The sequence below is a fragment of the Microcebus murinus genome, chromosome 3 (genome assembly GCF_040939455.1).
Source record: "Microcebus murinus isolate Inina chromosome 3, M.murinus_Inina_mat1.0, whole genome shotgun sequence".
Taxonomy (NCBI): domain Eukaryota; kingdom Metazoa; phylum Chordata; class Mammalia; order Primates; family Cheirogaleidae; genus Microcebus; species Microcebus murinus.
This window is the reverse complement of record NC_134106.1, coordinates 8,022,364-8,047,372: the sequence shown is the minus strand read 5'-3', so window position 1 is coordinate 8,047,372 and position 25,009 is coordinate 8,022,364. Positions and strand designations below refer to the sequence as shown.

Here is a 25,009-nt window from a genome sequence, read left to right as displayed (position 1 = left end):
CTCGCCCCAGGATGTAGTGGCTCACGTAAGTGAGGAGCCCTGCAACTCAAGGCCTTTGGGTTCTAGAGAAAGAGATGATGCATGTGAAAGGCTTTGCACAGTCATGCGCCTGGGACGCAGGAACTTTACAAGTAATTCAACTTGTCGAATAATGTTACGTATAGCATGTGCTCATTAGCAAACGTGTTCTGACGGAATACTCTGGGCACAAGAGGAACGACTAGCAAGGTCGCAGACGCACTCAGGGCCCAAAGAGTTACTCTCCCGCGGGATGAGGAGGATGGGCGGGGCAGTGGGCGAGTGAGGGCTGGGGCTGCACGTCAGAGGAAAGGCGGTCGGGGGAGACTAAGAAACTGAGACAGGACATCCCAGTATTGGCCTCCACCAAGCCAGGGAGAAGTCCCCAGAACCCGGAAAGACCCAGAGGGCCGGAGGGGACGGAAACAGAGGCCTCGCAGGCCCCGCCCCCAGCAAACCCCTCCTTCCGCCGCTAGCCACCGCCCCCGAGGAAAAAAACCAAACCGGTAACCTCTACCCGGCCGCCTCCCATTGGCTATGCGAGTGAGCGAAACGCGCTGGGACCAATGGGCCGCGGCCACGGCGCGGCGAGCGCCTTCCGGCCCGCCCCCGCGCGGCCGCCCAGCCGCCTGCCCGACCAGCCGAGGGCGGGACGTGGGCGCGGGGGCGCGGCGTGCAGCAGAGCTGAGACGGCGGCGGCGGCGACTGCACGAGGCTCGGCGCTCGGCATGGCTCGCCTGGGGCTCGGTAGGCGCGGGCCTGCGGCGGGGGGTGGGTGGCGGCCCGGAAGGCCCCGAGCCCCGAAGCCCCCCTCGGCGGGAGGCGGCCGCGAGCGGACCTGCCCGCGGTGCGCAGGGGTCGCCGGCGCAGCCACGCGGGACGCTGCGTGGCGTCCCAGGGGATGGCTGGGGAGCCCGGGCCGGCGTGCGGTGCCCCACGCGGGCGTGGGGCCCGGAGGGCGTCCTGGGGGTGCCCTGCAGCCCTCGCGGGGACGTGTGCGACGCTCGGGCCGGAGCTCCGTGGGCTCGAGCCCAGGGCGCTGCGTCCGAGAAGCCGGGCGGGGACAGCGGCGAAGCCCAGCTCCGCGGGGTCCCCGGGGAGGTCGGGTGTCCCGGGCGAGCCAGGGGGACCTTGTCTGGGTCTCTTTCTCAAACTCGAGTGTGTGGGGACCGAAGGTCCCGGGCTCCTCGCACTGCAGCCTATTTCTGCCACCTGTTTTATGCAGTTCCTACTTTTAAAAAAACTAAAATATTGGAACCCCGTCCTGAAGTAAGAGTCCGTAGTTGCCTTAGAAGGGAAACAGTGCCTTCCAGGGGCTGGCCTCCCGGCGCGAGAGCACTGATGGGGTTGATCTCAAAAACGAAGTGAAGCCTGGATTCTTAGGAGTGATGCTTTAGAGGCTGTCGTGGGTGAGGTTGAGGGTCCCGTCCTTGCCCGGGTCGCCTTGGCCGCGGCGAGGATGCTCTAACAGTCGTTAACCGCAGCTCGGGATCCAGGCCGCGGGGTCGAATCTCAGCCCTCCCGTCTCCCATCTACTAGCTGTGGGACCCGAAGCAAGTTACTTAACCACTTTCTGCCGGTGCTTTTCCAACAGAGTTCGTTCTTCTAGAGATTGATAATAGTACTCCATCAGGTTGTTCTGAGGATTGGTGAGTTGGTAAACAAAATACAAATATTTGATGTGTTCCTGTAGAAAGAATAAATGAGGGGAAGAGATTTTAGTCTCTGTTAAGTTTCCCGTGAATGAAGTCGGTCTAGGCTCCGAGAGAGTCTGTGATTCTATCAGTTAACTCTTTATTTGGCCTTTTTGGGAAACCTCTTGGTTTCTGGATGACTGCTTTGGGACCATATACTTCCGTTAGCAGGTGTGGGACAGAGATGCTACTGAAGTGAATTTATAACGAAGGAATGGAAAGCCACAGATGGGAAAACCATCTGCTCACATAGTTTCTAGACACTCGGACGTTCCAGTTTCCCATTGGTGCTCATTATCACTGAGTGGAATGGTGATGTAGATTTTAGAAATAGAACATTATTGGGCACCATTGACCTACTTTGTCACCTAAAAGGAGTCCAAGTTTTTTCTTTTTTTCTTGGAGATTTAGAGAGGTAGTTGTTGGCTACTTTTATGCTGTCAGAATTTACACTTTTGTCTTTTTTTTCCTTAGTAGTATGTTTGATTTCTTGTAACTCTACTAGGTCATGGTGCCTTTTAAGGAATGTAGGTCTCAAACCTTAATCATGAAGACATTTTCATTGGGTAGCCATGTACAGGAGGGGAGGCTCTTGTGAGAACTAGACAAAATAGGACAAACGAAAAGTCCATTCCTGGGGAAGAAATAACCCAAGTCCATGTTATACTGAGTGTCAGTAATCACGACCATCTTTGTATGGAAAGGAAGCACATTCCTGAGATGAAAAATCATGGTCCATCCATTTGGTGGCTCCAGTCTGCTTGTAACAGCCTTAAGAGCAGTCTTTGTGTCTGTCCCTGATTGTCAAGAGAAGTGAAGATATCTAATTCCTCAGACACAGCCTACCTAATGGCACTTCATATGATCACTGCATTCTCCAATCCTTCGGTTAGAAATTTAGGTTGCATAACCAATGGTCTATCTCTTTCTAATTATGTGACCTTCGATAAAGTTACCCATTCTTTGTCTCAGTTTCCTGGTCTATAAAATGGGCAGGATGATACATATCACATCATGTTCTTAAATGAGTTAATATATGTAAAATGTTTAGAACAATGCCTGGTATGCAGAGCCATGTAAGTGTTGTTACTTTTGTCTTGCCAAAAAAAAAATAAAGATCTCGGTTTCTGTCCAGGTGCGGTGACTCATGCCTGTTTTCCTAGCACTTTGGGAGGCTGAGGTGGGAGGATCACTTGAGGTCAGGAGTTCAAGACCAGTCTGGGCAACATAGGGAGACCCAGTCTTTACAAAAACTAGAAAAATTAGCCAGGTGTGGTGGCACATGCCTGTAGTCCCAGGTACTCAGGAGGCCGAGGCTGACGGATTGATTGAGCCCAGGACTTTGAAGTTGCAGTGAGCTATGATGACACCACTGCTCTTATGCCCAGGCAACAAGACCCTGTCTCAGAAAAAATCCCAGTTTCTGGAGAGTGGTTAGACAGATACTTCAAAATATTAGCCATGCTTCTTGATTCCCCCTTGTAAGAATTTGTTTTGAGGAAATAGTCATATTTATTTGAAGGGAGGGGGAAAATAGGAGAATTGTCAGTACTGGGCTGTTAATTGTGAAAAATTTGAAACAATCAAAATTTGGTCAGTAGTTGATTTGCAGCTTGGTTCAGCCATTAAAAACGGTTACATGGGGGGTAGTAAGTAATCCATAATTACTTATATGGAAAATGTGGAACTTTTTACTTTTCCATTTTTGAAAATGTCACAATAGGGGCTGGGCGCGGTGGCTCACGCCTGTAATCCTAGCTCTCTGGGAGGCCGAGGCGGGCGGATTGCTCAAGGTCAGGAGTTCAAAACCAGCCTGAGCAAGAGCGAGACCCCATCTCTACTATAAATAGAAAGAAACTAATTGGCCAACTAATATATATAGAAAAAATTAGCCGGGCATGGTGGCGCATGCCTGTAGTCCCAGCTACTTGGGAGGCTGAGACAGAAGGATCGCTTGAGCCCAGGAGTTTGAGGTTGCTGTGAGTGAGGCTGATGCCACGGCACTCACTCTAGCCTAGGCAACAAAGCGAGACTCTGTCTCAAAAAAAAAAAAAAAAAAAAGAAAATGTCACAATAGGCTCATTGTGTTAAGTGTCAATATATAATTTTACAGAAAAGATAAACTTATTTAAATGTAGTAGATCTCCATAGAGAATTATCCAGGACCAATCTTACATTAAAACTTATTCAGTATTAGGACTGTCTCTATTTATGTTCTTGATTTACTTGCTTTATTAAACATGTCAAACTACTTAACCTTTTCTGTAGCAATGAAAAGATTAAGTAGTACTCTCCTATAAATATACAATGCAAACTTTATATGTAATTTTGTAATTTTAAATTTTCTAGTAGCTACATTTAAAAAGGCAAAAAGAAGCAAGTGAAATTAATTTTAATACGTATTTACCCAGCATATCTAAAATCATTTCAACATGTAATTTCAACATGAAAAATATTGATGAGATTAGTTTACATTTTCCTGTCCACTGAGTCTTCAAAATTCAGTGGGTTTTTTTACACTTAGAGCACTTCTCAGTTTGGGGCGGCTGGCACATAGCTAGTGGCTACCATGTTGGACAGGACAGTTATCAGGGGAGCATCTCCCCCTTTGGTTGGTCTGACCTCCATCTATGCTCATCTTTTCCCACCTCTTGAAATGGAAAAGGAGATTATCCTATCAAAGGTTACTCCATCACTACTATGGGTTCTGTCTCCTCCTGCTGACAAAATACTATTAAGGTATTTTGTTCAGATATTCCCTGTACTGTATATTTAGCCTCTCCCACTCTATATATGTCTTCCTTTCGTGCTCAGATCACTCCCACCTTTAAGAAGAAAACTTCCTTGTACCCCATGTTTGCTTGTTCCCATTCTTTGTAATGAAACTTGTTTAGAGGGTTATCTATATTGTTCTCTCCAACATGTTTCCTCCTGCTCTCTCTCATCCTCCACAAACTGGCTGCTCTTATTTGCACTTCTGCGCTACAACTACCAGGTCTCCTAGTGACTTCGTCATTAAATCTAATAGACAGTTTTCCATCCTTCCTACTTTATCTCCCAGTAGCATTTGTTACTGTTGCCCATTCCATACTTCCCTTGGTTTATGTGACACCACTTTCTTGATAATTCCTCCATCCACTGTCCACATTGCAGCCAGCATACTCATTCTAGATAGCAAATCTGATTTTACCCCTCCATGATAACCCTTTAGTAGCTTCACCTTACTATTAATAAAGTCTACAGTTTTATTTCATAAGTTCCTACCATATTAGCCATGTCCATAATTCAAATGTGATATGAATCTTGAATAATGTAATTGTTTATTCATGCCTATGATATATTGAACCATTTTATCTTGAGCACTAAAAAGACAACATGCTTTAATGAGAAAAGCTTGGAAATAACTGCCCTGCCCCTTGTCATATGTATGACCATGGATGGACCAATAGTTTTTTTTGCCTTTGTTTCCTTATTTACAAAACGGGGATAATTCCTGCTTTCTAGTTAGTAATGCTGTGAAAAATCAAGTGATCTAATGTATTTGAAAGTGATTGGAAAATTGAAAGTGCCATATGATAGAGATTTAGCAATAGAATGGTTAACATTGTTGTATACTCCTTCCAGAAGAAATTTACCATTGGGTTATTCCAAAAAGTGCCACTTGAAATCTTCCAACTTACATTTATGAAGTAAGCATATGAAAATGTGACTAAGGTGGTATATAAACATACTGCTTTAAAAGACAGGACAGTCTTCCTTATAATTTGCTATATCAGCAGATTAAGAGAAATTATATCATCATCTTCAGAGATGCTGAAAAGACAGAAATAGATATTTGTTTAACATCCTAAGTATGTCTGTTTCAGTCCCAAAGCTAGCATGATGCAAATGAGAAACCATTTCTGTGAAAGTCAAGAATAATCCAAGGATATTCCATTATTTACCATTGTTCTGGATGTGATTAGAAAACAGATTTTTATATATATAGTCATGTGTCACTTAACAGGGATACATTCAGAGAAATTCGTCAGGCAGTTTTTGTCATTGTGCGAATGTCATAGTGTCCTTATGCAAACCTAGGAGGTACAACCTACTACACACCAAAGCTATATGGGGCATAGGCCTTTGCTCCTAGGATTACAACTTTGTACAGCCTGTAACAGTATTAAATAACTAAACGTAGAAAAGGACAGTAAAAATATGACACAAAAGATTAAAAATGGTACACTTGTACTGGGCATTTAACCATGAATGGAACTCGAAAGACTGAAAGTTGCTCTGGGTGAGTCAGTGATGAATGAAGGCCTGGGGCATTACTGTACACTGCTGTAGACTTTATAAACACTATACACATACATTACACTAAATTTATTTTTTAAAATTGCAGTAATAAACCTTATCTTACTGTTAACTAACTTGTTAATTTTTTTAACTTTTTGACTCTTTTGTAATAACACTTAGCTTAAAACACAAACCCATTGTACAGCTGTACAAAAATATTTTCTATATAGCCTTATTCTATAAGCTTTTTTCTATTTTTAAAGGTTTTGGTTTGGGGGAGTTGATTTTTAAGCTTTTCTGTTAAAACTAAGACACAAACATACACGTTAATCTAGGTTTATACCAGGTCAGGGTAATCAGGACGTCACTAGGCAGATAAGAGTTTTCAGCTCCATTATGATCTCACGGGACCACTGTCATATATGCCGTCCTTCGTTGGTAGAAATATCATTGTGCCGGCGCGTGACTGTGTAACTTTTAAAGGAGTTGAAATTTTGATAGTATTGCTAATTCAAAAAACTTTTGGGTTCTTAAAATATTCAGAATTTTTCCTTTATTATTGTTATAAATTCCAGTTAAGTTCCCAGAGTAGCCAACAAAAAGATCCACAGTGTGGCTAAACTATAATGATAATAATACAGTAGACTCTGTATCTTTTATAACATTGTTCACATGAAAATTCTTTCTGATGTGCTGTGGATAGTGTTAAGAGACATAAAAATATTTATTTGAAATATTATTAAAAATAATCATTGCCCTTGAGAGACTCACAGTCTAGTAGGAGAGACAAATGATTATTTTTCCCTTCAAAAATGTTTTAATAAAAATAAAAAAATGTTTTAATAGAGTGCTAATATTGCAACTGAATGACATGAGGAATAAATCCCATGTGGATTGCCCAACGTTCCACTGCTAGAGGTAACCTCTCAATTTTTCAGCGCTCTCCCCAAAACATGAGAATAATAGTACTGTAAAGAATAAAGGTAATAAAGAATAAAGGTGTTAATACATGAAAACCACTAAGAACAGTGATTAAATCTTTTCCAGTGCACCTCAGGAAGTGGGAGTGGGCACTGTCTGCTCCCTTCTTGCTCAGCAACCCGTAGCAGTAGGTGTGAAATTCTAGGGGCTCCAACTGCAGCAGGGAGGGCAGGGGGGCCAGGCGCCAGGCCACTCTCCTGTGAGAAAGACCCTGGTCAGTTCAAGAGGTCTCCAGTTGACCAAGGTTTCCTGTCAAAACATGAACAATGCTGTTGATGTGCTTTTGTTGTTACTCTAGGTCTGGTGAGCTGTACCTTCTTTCTAGCAGTGAATGGTCTATATTCTTCTAGCGATGATGTAATTGAATTAACTCCATCAAATTTCAACCGAGAAGTCATTCAAAGTGATAGTTTGTGGCTTGTAGAATTCTATGCTCCATGGTAAGTATTACCAAATAATTGTAGATTATTTCTAATCCTTTGTAAAATTGGGGAAATGCTCTGTAAAAATTTGATTTTGCTAAATCATCTAGTGTATCTAGCTTACTGCTTGTTTAAAAGAAGTAGAGGAGAGGAAAATGGGAACTCCACAAATTGTCTACTTTATTAGAAGATCGGCCAGGCGTGGTGGCTCACGCCTGTAATCCTAACACTCTGGGAGGCTGAGGCGTGTGGATCCTCTGAGCTCAGGAGTTCCAGACCAGCCTGAGCAAGAACAAGACCCCATCTCTACTAAAACATAGAAAGAAGTTAGCTGGACAACTAAAAATATATAGAAAAAATTAGCTGGGCAAGGTGGCACATGCCTGCAGTCCCAGCTACTTGGGAGGCTGAGGCAGGAGGATCACTTGAGCCCAGGAGTTTGAGGTTACTGTGAGCTAGGTTGACACCACAGCACTCTAGCCTGGGCAACAGAGTGAGGCTCTGTCTCACAAAAAAAAAAAAAAAAAAAAAAAATTTAATAAGATCTATCCTTTGATGAGTTGATGGGGCTAGAAGAGAAACTAGTAAAACAGAATCTTGAGTAAAGGACCAGTGGTTGACTTATTTTGTTTCTTTTTTTTGAGACAGAGTCTCGCTTTGTTGCCCAGGCTAGAGTGAGTGCCATGGCGTCAGCCTAGCTCACAGCAACCTCAAACTCCTGGGCTCGAGCGATCCTTCTGCCTCAGCCTCCTGAGTAGCTGGGACTACAGGCAAATGCCATCATGCCCGGCTAATTTTTTATATATATATATATCAGTTGGCCAATTAATTTCTTTCTATTTATAGTAGAGACGAGGTCTCGCTCTTGCTCAGGCTGGTTTTGAACTCCTGACCTTGAGCAATCCGCCCGCCTCGGCCTCCCAGAGAGCTAGGATTACAGGCAGAGAGCTAGGATTACAGGCGTGAGCCACCGCGCCCGGCCAGCTTTTTTTTTTTTTTAAGGAGACATTTTAGGTCTGTCTCTTGTCACCTAGGCTAGAGGAGTACACAGTGGCACAATCATAGCTCTCTGTAACCTTGAACTCCTGAGCTCAAGTAGTCCTCCTGCCTCAGCCTTCCAGAGTGCTGGGGTAATCGGTGTGAACTTCTGTGCCCAGTCTAAAACTCTCTATTTTAAAAGTTTATGCTACCACATTGTGAATCCTGTTCACCTTAATATCTTTATTGTTTTTTAAAGACTCCTATGTTTTTTGTTAAATCAAAATGCTAATTCTGTATGAGTTAGTGCAATTATATTATTAATAGTAAATGTACAAACAGTACCTTGTACAGAGTTGTACAAACTGTTACATTGTTGAATGCCTTTGTATGCAATTTTTACAAATTTGAAGTTTTATCATTTATGGCATGGGTAATTGACCTTGTTTCTGAGAGCTGCAATACAAGAGAATATACCTCGTTCTAAAACTATCTCAGTGTAATCGAGAAGGCAGAATCTGGATCTGTAGTTAATTGTTATTGCGCTGGCAGAGTTTTACTGCATAGTGTTGCGGGTAAGAGAATGGTTAATTAGAGCAGGTGCTTTTAACCTCTTTGTGCTTGGACTCCTTTGACAGCTTGGTAAAGGCCTTGAATTCTTTCTTAGAATGAAAGATTTTACATTTTTAGGCCGGGTGTGGTGGCTCACACCTGTAATCCTAGCACTCTGGGAAGCTGAGGCAGGAGGATTGCAGGATTCGAGGTCAGGAGTTCAAAACCAACCTGAGCAAGAGCAAAGCCCCATCTCTACTAAAAATTTTAAAATATATAGAAAAAATTAGCTGGGCATGGTGGCACATGCCTGTAGTCCCAGCTACTTGAGAGGCTGAGGCAGAAGGATTGCTTGAGCCCAGGAGTTTGAGGTTGCTGTGAGCTAGGCTGACGCCACAGCATTCTAGCCTGGGCAACAGAATGAGACTCTCTCTCAAAACAAAAAGATTTTACATTTTTAAATAAAGCATATGAGATCACAAAGGATGAAATATGGTTATCAAAAGATTAAAATAAATTTGATATGGTAATTTATTAATAGTATAGTAAATACAGGTTGAGTATCCCTTATCCAAAATGCCTGGGACCAGAAATGTTTCAGATTTCAGGTATTTTTGGATTTTGTAATATTTGCGTTACACTTACTGGTAGAGCATCCCTAACCCAAAATCTGAAATGGTCTAATGAGCATTTCCTTGTCGTGTCGGCAATCAAAAAATCTCAGGTTTTGGAGCATTTCAGTTTGTGGATCAGGGATGCTTAACCTGTGCTAGGATCCTGCAGCAGGTCTAACATCTACCATAACTCCAAATAGTGAGGGGTACAAACTGTTTCTGAAACACCTGTAGTGGTGATAATGAAAATAGCTGATTTTTATTCATGACAAAGACACAAGTACTTATCAACTATGGATAATTTAAGAAAATTCTTAATTCCAATTACAGATTAGTGAAAATATAGACTTTTTCCCCACATCCAAGTTTATAGACCCCCCCTAAGTTTTTATATATCAGCCCTTGGGAACCTAGACCTCAGGTGAAGAACCCCTCGGTTAGAATGTGTGCTATGTTTATATTTATGTGGCATTTTGATCTATCTGCAGATCAAAATTGCTTAACATTCAGATTGAAGGGAGTATAGGTTCTAACATTGTCCAATTTTTAAATCTTCCTTTCTTAGATAAAGTGAAATTAAAGAGACATAAAATCCTGCAATACTTTGACTTGTGGACTTCAGAATATCTCACCTAAGCAACAGAACATACTATATGTAAATATGTACAAACAGCATTTCAGGACATTCCCCTGAAAGATGTTGACTTCAAATATTGAGATTTAGTTTAGGCCCCTGTGGAAGGTGATATTACATGATGATTAAGAATGTGGTGTTTAAATCAGCAAGGCCTTAAAAAAAAAAAAAAGGATGTGGTGTTTAGAATCAAAAACTTGTCAGGAACTCTGTGGCTATATTTGGGGGTAAATCCATCTTATCATCTGGAAGATGAAAATAACAATAGGACCTGCCTTTAGCTTTATGCTGATTAAATGAAATCCTCTATAAAAAGTTTCATCATGGTCCTACCACATGATGTTTGCTCATTAGTTCCTTAGAGACCTAATTAGAATTTACTTTGTTTAAAAAGCATCAAATCACTTATGGAAAAATAAAAAATGTTATCTGCATACAGTGGGTGTTACACAGCAATGAAAATGAACAGTATAGCTACTAATCTTGATAAATTGTAAAAGCATAACAGGTTGGTGTGCATATAATCTTTTAGAAGCAATTTTCTGTGTTGCATTTCACAGTAATGTTTTCTGAATACTGGTATCTGTGAGGTTAAGGTTGTCTTTTTTTGTGTTCTTGTCTTCCTTTCCTCTGCCTTCCCCCACCCCACTCACTCACATCACCATCTTGTGGTGTCATGTCATGTGCTTTTCAGCTTGTTGGGCTCATAACTTGGGTTTATGTGTCCGTTTCTAACTCCAGCAGCAGTTTGTGAGAGCCAGAGAGCACTGAGACATAGGCACAGGAGATCCAGGCCAGATGCCTTTTCTACAAAATGCAAAGGTTGGACTGGATCAGGGAATATCAAACCTTAATAGGTTTGAGAATCACAAGTAGAACTTACTAAACTGCGGTTTCCTTCTCTAAGAACTTTGCGTTGATGGGGCCCAAGAATCTGCATTTTTCCTAGCCTTACAACTCCATACATTGAGGCATATTGGATCAGATCAATTCTAGACGGCCTGTTTGGGTATAGAGTTACAAATAATAGGGATTATTTAAACTCTTTAAATATGATTTAACTGAGTAGTTTGGAAGCTTTTTTTTTATTAGGATGATATCAAAAATGATTGCTGTAAGTAATAAAATGGTGAGCCCCTCAGGTCACTGACGCTGTTTTATTAGTGCTTGTCCTCTTTGCAAGGGCATCTCACTCAGTAGACCATTGATGGGTATTTTTTTTTTTTAACTGAATTTTTGAATTCTTTGAATTGAAGATCAAAGGCCTTAACTGTTGCCTTATTTGTTTTCTTCCCCCCAAAAGGTGTGGTCACTGCCAAAGGTTAACACCAGAATGGAAGAAAGCAGCAACTGCATTAAAAGTAAGTTTTTAAGATTTCCATGGTATAAATTTTAAACATTCACCTGTGTATGTTTAAATAAGTATGCAGATGAGTTTAAGGTCTAACAGGAAGCTGATTTGCATATCAAAGTTCAAATGCTGGTTCTGTTGCCAAAATCATGTAGAGAACAAGGGGATAATACACATTTTAATTTTTATGTTTGTTTTTATTCATTTTGTTTCCCAGATAAATGACACAATTACTGTCAGCCATGCTAATTCTATGAGCTGCAGAGTTCCCTCCCTGGGCTGGCTGACATTTCACCTGTTGTCCCATTTAAGATTCTCTTCTAGTAGTCAAGGCTAAGCCCTTGCCGACTCTGCAGACTTCACCCTGCCCTTATACCTTGTCTCTGAGTCTACATGAAGCAGGTGGTGGGTTCTTGTGAAATCTAGTTGAAAGAAAATTTTATATTCCCACAGGATGTTGTAAAAGTTGGTGCAGTTGACGTGGATAAACATCAGTCCCTGGGAGGTCAGTATGGTGTTCAGGGATTCCCTACCATCAAGATTTTTGGATCCAACAAAAACAGACCAGAAGATTACCAGGGTAAGGGCTTTGACTGCTCCATTCCCCTGATGGGAGGGAACCTGGGACTCCATAGCTTATTAGTCCTGCTAGTTCAGGTTTTTACACCTCTTTGTACTTAAATTTCCTTATCTGTAGGCAGTAGAGAGTGATTCCTAATCCCTCTCAGTTCTGACAGTTAAATATGTGTCATACAGGTAACAGTCTTATGTTACCATTTATGCTGACTTTGGCCCACACTGCCCTAGCAGTGAGAAGAGTGATAGTGTTCTATGCTCCCTCCTATCTTTCTCATTACCATTACCTAAGATCTGTAAGTGTTTTTTTTTTTACTCTAATCTCTCTTCCTTTTACTGTAGGAAGCGTCTAATGTATCAATGTAACATATCAATGTGAAAAAGAAGACCCTGTGATTTGAAAGTCAATTTAAACTCTTGGTACTAGGGAGTATTTTGCCCATGACTTTATGCCTTGTAAACATATAGATAGTATTTGAATATTCTATTGATAATAAATAGGCTCCACAAGTTCTCCACTTTGTAGACAAGTAAATCGTTAGTATCTGCTGTAAATCATTGAAGCAACTAAACATAGAATTCTGGCTCCAGACCTTTAGGGCTGAAATGTTATTTCAGTCACACTATTCTTTTTTTGTTTTTAAATAGCCAGGGTGTCACTATGTTGCCCAGGCCGGACTCAGACTCCTCTGGGCTGAAGCAATCCTCCTACTTCAGCCTCCTGGGTGGCTGGGACTACAAGCACCATTCTATTCTTTGATAGAATAGTCCTGTTATTTAATTTATTTAATAAGATATCACAGACATACTATCATATTTAAGATAATCAGAATTGCTAGGTTGGGCCAGAATCCATGGTCCTAATAAAAGTATTGGGCATAATATATTCAAAGCTTAAGTTATAGCTAATTTGATAATTTTTTCCCCTAAATTTAGAGACAGAGTCTCACTTTGTCACCCAGGTTGGAGTGCAGTGGTGCAGTCATAGCTCACTGCAACCTAGAACTCCTGGGCTCAAGTGATCCATCTGCCTCAGCCTCCCAAGTAGCTGGGACTATAGGTTTGTGCCACCACACCCATACATCTAGTTAAAATTTTTTTAATATATTTTGTAGAGTCAGGGTCTTGCTGTGTTGCCCAGGCTGGTTTTGAATTCCTGGCCTGAGGTGATCCTCCCACTTCATCCTTTCGAAGTGCTGGGATTATAGGTGTGAGCCACCAGGCCCAGCCTAACTTTTTTAAATTTTGTTACATGGGACATAGAAGTGACTGAAGTTTGTCTACCATCTTCATTTTCACTGTGTCAGCAGTACAAGTTTGTGGGTTGGGTAGGAGAATCAGCAGCATAGTAAAACAGAGAGTAACTGTTTTATCAGTACTTGGTGTCTTATGCGGGGTCCGGCTGATGGAGGATGGGACAAGGGAAGGGTACAGAATCTGTCAATTGTGAACTTGGAAGGCAGCACATCTTGGGTTAACACTGGCTTCTCTATACTCGGCCTTGTATCTAAACAGTACTTATTCTCTTTGTAAAATGGGGATGTGAAAACCTATCTTAGGCTATCAGAAGCTTAATTGAAATAGTACATGTAAAGCATATGAGACAAATACTTGTTGGCACATCTCCAAGCTAGGAGTCAGAATACCTAAGGGTGTCACGGCCTTGGACACATTGTCTCTGCTAGACTCCCCCTCTAAAGTTCTAGGGAATGATCTCTTTCATTCTTCTGAGTAAACATCTTTTCTGCTTTTGAATAAATAATTTGTTATAGTTTTGCTAGCTTGTAAAAAATTGCATGTTTGGTGCATTTGGCCTGCTGCTGCTTTGGGACATAGCCCCACCCATCTGTGTGCTGTCGGTGGCTGCTTCCACACTAGAACAGCAGAATTGAGTAGCTGCTCTAGACAGCACGGCATGCAAAACTGAAAATATTTGCAGCTGGCCCTTTACAGAAAGTTTTCCAGCTGCTGGTCTAGAGTGAGAAAACTCCCTTTTTTCTAGTGTAGTTCTTGATTTGGCATGTGTCCAGATAAAGCCAGGGGGAGGGGCACTGGTTCAGTAGATGGGGGCATCTGATAGAGAAAAGGGGCAGAGGGCTGTTGTACAGGAGTCATGCCCGTTTGTGTTGGGAAGTAGCATGTTCTCACTCAGGGACACAGTACATGATTATCGGGGCGGCCAAGCATTGCTGTACTGTGTCTTCTTTCTGTCCTCAGGTCTGAGGTATTCTCAAGAGTTCTTTCTCTTCCTGGGCAATTTATTAGAAAACTTTTTTAAAAAGAAAGAAAGAAAGATAGATGAAACTTTCTAAAGTTTCTGTTAAAGGTTTGCTTTTGAACTCTGAAGGTAGCACATAGCATATATTATCCCTGTGCTTCTGTGGCAGTTAATAACCCCTGACTCTTTCTTTTTTTTTTTTTTTTTTTTTTGAGACAGAGTCTCACTGTGTTGCCCAGGCTAGAGTGCTGTGGCATCAGCCTAGCTCACAGCAACCTCAAACTCCTGGGCTCAAGCGATCCTGCTGCCTCAGCCTCCCGAATAGCTGGGACTACATGCATGCGCCACCATGCCTGGCTAATTTTTTCTATATTAGTTGGCCAATTAACTTCTTTCTGTTTATAGTAGAGACGGGGTCTCGCTGTTGCCCAGGCTGGTTTCGAACTTCTGACCTCGAGCAATCCTCTCGCCTCAGCCTCCCAGAGTGCTAGGATTACAGGCATGAGCCACTGCACCCAGCCTCCCCTGACTCTTTCTTAAGCATTTGGTTTTTGGTAAACTTCCAGACGCTTACCATCTTGCCTCTTACCATCTTGCCTCATTGAGTTTTAATACAGGTTAGTTACTTTTTATATTAGGATTAAGTTCAGCTTAACAGTGTTTTAAGGCCGGGCATGGTGGCTCATGCCTGTAATCCTAGCACTCAGGAGTTTGAGGTTGCTGTGAGCTAGGCTGACGCCACAGCATTCTACCCTGGGCAAAGAGTGAGACTCTGTCTCAAGAAACAATAACAACAACAACAAAAAAAGCAGTGTTTTAGGTAAAAAAAGAGGCCTGAATTGGTTTCCAGTTACTTAGCTTCAAAGACACCTCATATCCTACTTTAGCCAATCTTTTCTGTTCCATATCATAGAAATAGTTCCTTCTGTATTTGGAAGTTTCCCCTACTTTCCTAACTAGATATTAAGCTTTTAGTCATCCTTATACATGTTCAGAAAACATTTGTGAATTTTTCTCATTAGTAGGTGGTCTTTATAGGTGTTGAGCAGGGGGTTCTTGTTCACACTAACAACTTAAAACTAAAGACAAGAAGTTGGTTTCCCAAGTGTAAAGCCTAGTGCGAAATGCATTCTGGAGAGAAAGCGTGCTCTGCCATAAATACACGTGTTGGCAGACCCGTGTGACACCAGGTGAAGCTGACAATTATGTAAAGGTGGAAGTCTGAGGTACCATCAGGCAGATGTGCTGAAGGCTGGGCTGAAGACCGCCTGCCACCTGATCACCTGCCCATCCTGTTTCCTGTAGGTGGCAGAACTGGTGAAGCCATTGTAGATGCTGCCCTCAGTGCTGTGCGCCAGCTCGTGAAGGATCGCCTCGGGGGAAGGAGTGGTGGATATAGTTCTGGAAAACAAGTAAGGCAGTATAATGTCAGTTTTTAATCTGTCAGTTTTGAAGCCTGGTTGGTATGGACTCTATAGAAAACAGGTTTTTTGGTTGTTTTTTCTTAACTGATGAACTTCCAATTTAAAAGATAATAAGGAGTTGGGTCAACTGATCCCAGAGGAAGTCAGCCACCCCCCAGCCTGCTCATTCCGCTTCCCCAGAGCCACTGTTGCAATAGCCATTCAGCCATTCAGTCCAAGGGCATCTCGCCACACCCACAGTCCAAGTGCCAGGCCTCCAGATAGGCTTGCTAGGCCCACGGCTGATATAGAAGAGTGTGGACACAGTGGGAAAGCGCTCCAGGCTGGAGGAGCCGGTCACTGGCATCCCATGGCATTACTAAGTCCAGAGTGGAGAGGGTTGGACAGGCTCTCCTAGATTGACTTTGGCAAGCAGTGATGAAATTTGGATGACTCCTTGACCTAAATCTGTGGCAGTCAGCCCTAAATCTATGGAAAATTCTACAGAAAAGGATAGGAAAGAGGAGGAAGGAAGTTCCTGTTTCTTGGGCTGGTGTTTTAGATGCCCTGGTATGAAATATGAAGCTTAACTCTGCTTTACCTACGTTCTTGTGAAAAGGCATTAAAGATACATGTAATGTGATGTGGGCCTTTACCCTTTAGGAAACCAGTAAAACCAGCTTATTTATACAGTCTTAGAGCTTACACAAAGATTTCATGTTCTTGCCTTTTATTTCAAACTTAGACATTTAAAAAGCACAGTTACCTAGTTCCCTGCCCCTGCCATGGCTTTTAGCTTGGCAACAGAAAGCAGTGTAACAATATTGCCTCCTGCGTAGGTTTAGTACTGGGAAAGTTTTTTGAAAAAGCAAATGACTAAATGTTTTTAGCTTCCTTGAAGGGTGGGGACTTTATGAAAAGTGGTAACTGTAGTTAACTTTCATCCTGGGATGAAGCAGCAGCTGTGCTTGAGTCTGAATTAAAACTTTATTAGGGTGGCTCTTTGACCCATGTTGAGGTTTCTCTTAATAAAAATAGCAGGTGATAGAATTCAGTTATAGGTTGGTTATATGCTATGCTGACTGTGTTGTTAATTGTTTGAAAGTAAGGACTATTTACCAAACAAAAATAATACTAATTAAGGAATGCACCCAATGTGAATAGAACAGTTTTTACTATTTGCTAAAGAAAAACTTCATTAAGATGTAGAAGCGGTCATTGTTTTTGAATTTAAAATTGCAAAAGTGTTCTTTTTCGCCAAGTTACAGTTTGATGTTTAATGTCATAAATGACAGGGGAGAGGTGATAGTTCAAGTAAGAAGGATGTGATTGAGCTGACGGACGACAGCTTTGATGAAAATGTCCTTGACAGTGAAGATGTTTGGATGGTTGAGTTTTATGCTCCTTGGTGTGGACACTGCAAAAAGTAAGTGCTTGGGCCAAGTAGTCTATTGGGTCTCAGTGCTTTCAGTATGTATATCTAGCTCATTTTGAAAGAACTGAACTAGATAATAGGTGATCTGCAAGGTCTCCTTCAGGAAAAACTCCAAATGGCTGTTAAGCATTGACGCCAAGAATTTGCACTCGCATATTTTCAAAGATTAAGGGGGGCTGGCTAACGTCCAGATTTGGGGAGTGTCATGAATGCCTAGGAGGCGAATGTGAAGGCAGTAACATCAGCATAACTTTTGTAAAGCTACAAAATGTTTTCTAGGTGTGATACAACTGGCGATTGGGCAGAAGGGCATAGATCAGTAAGTATTTGTGCTGTGAGTTAAAATGCACTTTTAATAAATACAAATGTTTCTTGATAGCCTGGAGCCAGAATGGGCTGCTGCAGCTTCAGAGGTAAAAGAACAAACAAAAGGAAAAGTGAAATTGGCAGCTGTGGATGCTACAGTCAATCAGGTTCTGGCCTCCCGATATGGGGTGAGTATGTTATAAGGCCCATTTCTTTGTGATGAGTCAGCCCTTTCACACTGATGCAGGCTGGGGAATAGTTTTGTTACGTTAAATTACCTATAAGGTGGTTTTAGAAATATAAAGATTGTGTTATTTTATATTAATCGTTAATTAGATTTGATTTTTTTTTAACAGATTAGGGGATTTCCTACAATCAAGATATTTCAGAAAGGCGAGTCTCCTGTGGATTATGATGGTGGGCGGACAAGATCCGACATAGTGTCCCGGGCTCTTGATTTGTTTTCTGATAATGCTCCACCTCCTGAGCTGCTTGAGGTAAACTGTTTCATGTGCTGGTAGTGAGGACAGCTTTTTCAGTCTGATAGTGAAGAACATTAAAGCAGTCATGATACTGTTTTCGACTGTTCACATTAAGCTCTTTCCTTTTTCTTTTTTCTTTTCCGTTTTTCTTTTTCTTTTCGTTTTTTAGAGATAGAGTCTTTCTCTGTCACCCAGGCTGGAGTGCAGTGGTACAATCATAGCTCATTGCAACAAACTCCTGGACTCAAGTGATCCTCCTGCCCCAGCCTTCCAAGTAGCTCGGACTACAAGTGTGTGCCTTCATAGCCACCTGATTTTTTAATTTTTTGTAAAGACAGGGTCTTGCTTCATTGGCAGGCTGGTCTCAAGCAACCCTCCCACGTCAGCCTCCCAAAGAGCTGGGATCACAGGCATGAGCCATTGCACTTGGCAAAAATCTTTTATGGAGTGTTACTATTCGTGTTTCTATTCAAGGAAGCATTGTTGGAGAAAAGTCTGTCCATCTCTTTAATGACAGTGGTGGTGCTGAGTCTGTTTTCAGGCTTACATTTTGGGCGCTGTACTATGCAGACTTCCAACCTCCCTTGTCTTCTGGGTCCCATAGATAATCAACGAGGATGTCGCCAAGAGGACGTGTGAGGAGCATCAGCTCTGTGTTGTGGCCGTGCTACCCCATATTCTTGATACTGGTAAGACAAACAGAAATAATTTCCCATTAGTTGTTCTATGATAGGTGCTCTGAGAACTTTTCCTAAATAGATTGATTAATCGTATGGACTCTTTTATTTTCGCCTTTAAAACTTTTTTTCTGGTTAAATCAGGAGCTGCAGGCAGAAATTCTTACTTGGAAGTTCTTCTGAAGTTGGCAGACAAATACAAAAAGAAAATGTGGGGGTAAGTTACTGAGCTTATTGTCTCAGTGTCATTTGCACAGGCGGGAACAGGGCTTCTGGAGAGAGGTTCCTTCCGTGTTTTCTCTAGGATGTGTCCTGTGTTCACTCTCCATGTGTTTTTATTTAAGATATGAAAATAATTATCATCCAGGAGGAAAAGAAATAACATAGCACGCTTACTGTAAGATACATACTTTCTCAACAGCATGCCTGCCTGTTGTGGGAATCTTACTGAAGTGGTGCTGGGGGATTTGGGCCAGCAAGGAAACAGTGATGCAGCTGAGTCCTAGTGTGGCCCTTGAGGGCTGGATAAAGAAAGAGGAAATAGAAGCACATTTCCTCACTCTCTTCTGAGGAAGGGCTGAATCTGGGCACATTTTTAACACGTTGACTGCTGAACTAGAAAGAAAATTTTTTTCTTTGGGGCCACAGTATTATATTATGAAAATAGAATAAAAACTTCAAAAACAAGATCCTATAATTTAATGAAAAATGTGATATTTTTAAATTGTTTTCTGGGTTTATTTCACTTAAAAAGTAATATAAAAACTTACACATTTATAATGTGAAAACTTGAAAAATAGTTCATAAAGTGTTTTTATTGTCAGAGTTATGTGTAATTTTTTTTTTTTTTTTTTTTTTTTTTTTTGAGACAGAGTCTCACTTTGTTGCCCAGGCTAGAGTGAGTGCCGTGGCGTCCTGGCTCACAGCAACCTCATTCTCCGGGGCTCAGCGATCCTACTGCCTCAGCCTCCCGAGTAGCTAGGACTACAGGCATGCGCCACCATGCCCGGCTAATTTTTTGTATATATATTTTTAGTTGGTCAATTAATTTATTTCTATTTTTGGTAGAGACGGGGTCTCGCTCAGGCTGGTCGAACTCCTGACCTTGAGCAATCCGCCCGCCTCGGCCTCCCAAAGTGCTAGGATTACAGGCGTGAGCCACCGCGCCCGGCCAGAGTTATGTGTAATTTAAAGATAAACATAAATAGAAAAAGGAAATTTATTGACTGATTCATTTAATCCAAGTTTTTAGAATTGTCAATATTGTTAACAGTCGGCCCGGCGAGGTGGCTCACACCTGTAATCCTAGTACTCTGGGAGGCTGAGGCAGGAGGATTGCTTGAGCTCAGGAGTTCAATACCAGCTTGAGCAAGAGAGAGACCCTATCCGTATATTTATTTAAAAACAAAAATTATAACAAGAACATCAACAAATAAGATTTTCACAGACTAACTGCAGGGCTTTGCCTAGGGGGCCACCCATTACGTAACATGTATGCTACATGGCAGCATGATTTGCCTGTGCACCACGTTTCCCAAGGTAAAGAGATGTGTCAGTAATATAGGCATCATGAGGCCTGTGCTCAAAACTAACATGAGTTATATACAACTCACATGGCAGTTAATATGTTAAAACATAGTATGTCTTATGTATGTGCTTCCCATTGATCTTTCTGCTTCCCATCCTGGGAATCCATTGCTTTCCCTGTGCCCACTGCCCCTGCCAGCTTCGTGACCTTGCTCCGCCCCCATCAGTCCCACATGTTTGTAATGCCTGCAGAAGGCAAGAGTGTGGGTAGTGACCCAGATATGCTGGTGGCATTTCAGGTAACAAGACAAGGAAAATTAATGTAGTTTAGTGGATGGTAATTTGGGGACTGAGGACAAAGCTGTCTTAATGACAGACCAGCCCCGTTCAGAGACTTCTGGAGCGAGGTGTGGGGAACACAGGTGAGGAACTGTGGTTACTTAAGAACACATACATCTAGCTTACATTATTATAAAAACTCATCTTTTGTTTTTGGTTTATTTCTTACTACTCATTTCATTCCATAAAATATTTAAAGTATAAACTTCTGTTCTTTAATTAAGATCTGCTAGTTAGATTCTAAGTAATTTAAAAGACATCTTTGTCCCTAAAAATCAGTCTGCTTTTGTAGGTGGCTGTGGACAGAAGCAGGAGCCCAGAACGAACTTGAGAATGCGTTGGGGATTGGAGGGTTTGGGTACCCCGCCATGGCCGCCATCAATGCACGCAAGATGAAATTTGCTCTGCTGAAAGGGTCTTTCAGTGAGCAAGGCATTAACGAGTTTCTCAGGTAATTTCTTATTTTCTTGAGTTGTTGTTTTTTCTGTTTGTTTCTATTATGGTTTTTGGTTTAACACCAGGTATATCATTCCAAAATAAGTGGAATTGTTTTGCATTTGAATTTCCAGAAAATTGGATGTTTATAAATTAGAGTTGTTAAATCATCTTCCTGTATGCGGTTCTCTTTTCCATGGACATAATCTACATGGTGGATGAGGAGAAAGCTTTGCTGCCCTCAGGCCACCATGCATGCCATCTGTGCACCTGGCACCAGGCTTTTTCTGATTTCCATAAAGGTCTCAGAGGGGCTAGAGGCAGCCCTGTCTCACCCATTCCCACCCTTTGTACTCCTGACCTCAGGTGATGTGGTTTCCATTTCTGGGCACTTGGCTTTGGAATGTAGTTACTTAAAAATGGGTGTACTTAAGTTATTCCAACAATGTGCGAACATCATGATAGGTTCTCAAAGTTAAAAAATAATTTCTAGAGCTCACTATCCTGCTCTGTCATTCATTCAGCTCATTCTAAAACTGACTTAATCATCTTTTAGGCAAATACAAGGCACTGACCTAAAGAGATTTTGTTCCCATTTCTTGCTTTCTTCCTTGTTCATTTCTCAGCTGCCATATGAAAGATACTCAGCACACAGAAGGTAGTTCAGAGGGTTATGATGAATAATGAGCAGTAAGAATAACATTTGAAGGTCTGCACTGCTTTTGCTGCCAACTCTCCTATTTAACACACAGTATTAATGTGCGTGTGCGCTGTGTGGAGAGCAGAGGCTCTGCAGTCAGGTGCCCAGGGTCAGCCTGGCTGTGCCTTGAGTGGTGACCTGGAGTGGGGTGGCAGGCATGGAGAAGCCCCTGTGAGGTCACTTTCAGCCTCTGCCCGGGGGCAGACCCTGGCTCCTCCTCTTCCAGCTAACTTTGGGCAAGTGACATAGCTTTCCCGCACCTCTGTTTCCTTGTTTTTAAAATGAGATACTATTATAATAGAAGCTCCAGTTTGGGCTACTGGAGAATTAAAAGAGAGAGATCAGCAAGGACACAGCTCAGTGTAGTGCCTCAGACAGAGTAAACATCTGCCTGGTAAACATCTGCTGTTGTTTTTAAGACCACATAGATGTGAGGTGTATCGTGACTTGGGGAAGGGTATTACATTGAAAGATTTGTTATAAATCATCTCAATTTAGAAATTGTTTAAACAGGCGCAGTGGCTTATGTCTGTAATCCCAGCACTTTGGGAGGGTGAGGACAGAGGATCACTTGAGCCCAGGAATTCGAGACTGCAATGAGCTATGATTATGCCATTGCACTCTAGTCTGGTTGACAGTAAGACCCCATCTCTATAAGAATAATAAAAATTTTAAAAATTTAAAGAAAAAAATAGAAAGTGTTTAAATAAAGAAGGGGAGATAAATGTAAGAATCAATAAAATATGACATCACAATATAAGTTTTGGAGTACCTTTTTAGTTTGTATTTTCCCCAAGCATCGTAATAAATGGAATCCAAGGTAATAGGTTTTTCTTTTTAATGTTTTTCTTTATTATGGAAAATTTTAAATATGTACAGAAGTAAAGAGACTAGACTAAAGGACATTTTTGTATTTGTTATTTTCAACTTCAGTTACCAGCTAATGGTCAACCTTATTTTGTCTACCCACATCCTCCTCCAGTATTTTTAAAGCAAGTCCCATTCCATCTCATCTGCAAATGTTTTAACATGTATCTCGAAAACTTTCAAAAACATCACAATACCATTATTGCACCTAAAATATTAGATGATTCAAATTTCTGTGGTTTGTGCGATTCAGGTCCCATTGTGAGCATGCACTGTGGTTGGTTAATATGGTTAAGGAGATGTTTTCATAACGAAGTCTGGGAATGGCTTAAGTCTGTGATTGTCATAGAGTTCTATTTATTTAATCACAGAGTCAGAAATTGAATACAGTATTATCTCATGTAATATTTTTTTCTAATGGATGTGCTTACTCTGACCCATTGCTGCCACTACATTTATAGATTGTTTAGCTTCATTGTTACTAACTTAAATTTCTCTGGGTTGTTTGCTGAACTTATGCATATTTGCACTGGTAGTATTTTTAGCTTTGGTTTTCTAATAGCCAGATTACAACAGGTCTGATGTGTTTTTCACATATAGACATTCACACTTTCTCACCACTAAGCAGATATGTACGCCAGCCCCAGGTTTGTTGGAACCAGTCATCTCAAGAGTGACAGGGAGTGAATTTGTAGCACTTGAAAAACAAAGAAAATAAATTAAAAGTGAAAAAAAAATTTAAAAAAAGAGTCATAAGGAGCCTGAGTTCTAGATCAATTTTGATAATATTTTGTTCCCTGAGGACACCATGATGACTTTGATCATTTTTATGTACATAATTTGTATTTCAGCAAAAAACCTTTGCTATTTTTAAAGTCTTGTTGGTAGCAACTGACTTTGTCTGAGCAGAGGACTTAGTCAGGAATGCCATGCCTGGTGGTATTATTGTCCATGATTGAAAACATAATATTCTTGAGCTATTTTTCAGGAGTATACTGCAGCAAGGGGCAAGAAATGCCTGTACATAGACCTCATAAGCAGATTGTGGTTGAAGTGGTTCAGTCATCTGCATCAGCAGTCCATGTGAACCTGTATTTGTTTTGGTCCTTTTCCCCAAAGGGAGCTCTCTTTTGGGCGTGGCTCTACGGCTCCGGTGGGAGGCGGGGCTTTCCCCAGCATCAGCGAGAGAGAGCCTTGGGACGGCAAGGATGGTGAGGTGAGTGCCCGGACAGTCCCGTTGTGCTTTCTCAATCTCTGTGCCTGGAAGTCAAGTCCCCGCCGACAGACCTAAGCTTTGGCATTCATGAAGTATTCTCACCCATGGGCCTTTTAAGAGGTTCTTTACTTTCATTTCATCTTCCCTATTACATGAAAAAGTGCTTTATGGCATATTTGATATTCTTGACAGACATCCAAGATAAATTGTAATAGTGAGGTTGCTTTCCTGATTATTAACCCTAAAGTGAACATTTAACCTGAAATTCATTTACTTTGTCTTCAAGAAATGTAAAGTGATAGTTTGAAGTTAGCATTTATTTGTGAACAGTTCTGTCCCACCCTCCCCAAAAGAACAAGTTAAATGACTTTCAGTTTTAAAGAGGTAAATGATGTTATGTTAAAATCATGTTTCATCTGAGTTCGCAGTTTTTCCATCTATGCAGTAGGGGCAAAGGTAAAAGTAGGAAGCAGACTGAGGAGAGAAACTGGTTTGTAATCTAGAATACCTCTAGAAATTAGTTTGCTCTTCTGTAAAATGAGATGTTAACTTTTCAGGGTGTCCCCTGTCTGTGGGTCTAATGGTGGTTTTCTGTCTCGCAGCTTCCCGTGGAAGACGACATTGACCTAAGTGACGTGGAGCTTGATGACTTAGAGAAAGATGAGTTGTGAGAATGACAGCAGAGGCTTCAAACTGTTTTCTTTTCTTGGGAGCCAGCGGATTTTTCCAGCAGTGAAGGAACATTCTTTACAATCAGATGAACCTACCAGTGGCCTTTTAAACCAAGAAGTAGCACTTGATTGGTCATTTGAAAACACTGCAACAGTGAACTTTTGCATCTCAAGAAAACATTGAAAAATTCTATGAATTGTTGTAGCCAGTGAATTGTATTGTATTGTCACATAATATTTTGAAGAAAACTCAGCTGTTGAAAATTTTTTCCTTCCTCTGACTGCTGCTTGAATGAATGTTCTTAGAGGCTGTTTCTTATGTATAGGTTTTTAAATGTGATTCCTTCATTTGAATATTAATGGCTTTTTCCATTAAAGAATTAAACAATATTTTGGACAATGCTGATAATGTATGAAATTAGTGTCCACATCATAAACTCAGAGTCTGATGTTTAGGCAGCAAACCAATATGATAAGTGATGATACTGGTGTCTTTCCTCCCTATTTAAAACAGAAAATACCTCTTTGACTCAGTGATGCCACCTGGATGCCCACCCCAATACAGACTTCACATGAGAAACTGGGTTGTCAAGTGAGAACTGCATCTTATGCCCAGTATTTTTACTTTGGAC

The 25,009-nt window shown here is 41.4% G+C and overlaps 1 protein-coding gene across 1 annotated transcript; it reads left to right on the top strand.

Annotated features, from left to right (window-relative positions):
* The first annotated feature begins 639 nt into the window (after positions 1-639).
* PDIA6 (protein disulfide isomerase family A member 6) lies at positions 640-24,786 on the top strand. The gene is made up of 13 exons (XM_012778983.3): positions 640-765; positions 7,273-7,414; positions 11,478-11,535; positions 11,979-12,105; positions 15,625-15,731; positions 17,018-17,148; positions 17,537-17,651; positions 17,820-17,960; positions 18,550-18,634; positions 18,767-18,839; positions 20,781-20,939; positions 23,610-23,706; positions 24,309-24,786. Exons 1-13 carry the CDS (start codon positions 747-749, stop codon positions 24,375-24,377), a joined length of 1,323 nt encoding a protein of 440 aa, XP_012634437.3. The 5' UTR covers positions 640-746; the 3' UTR covers positions 24,378-24,786.
* Positions 24,787-25,009: the final 223 nt, after the last annotated feature.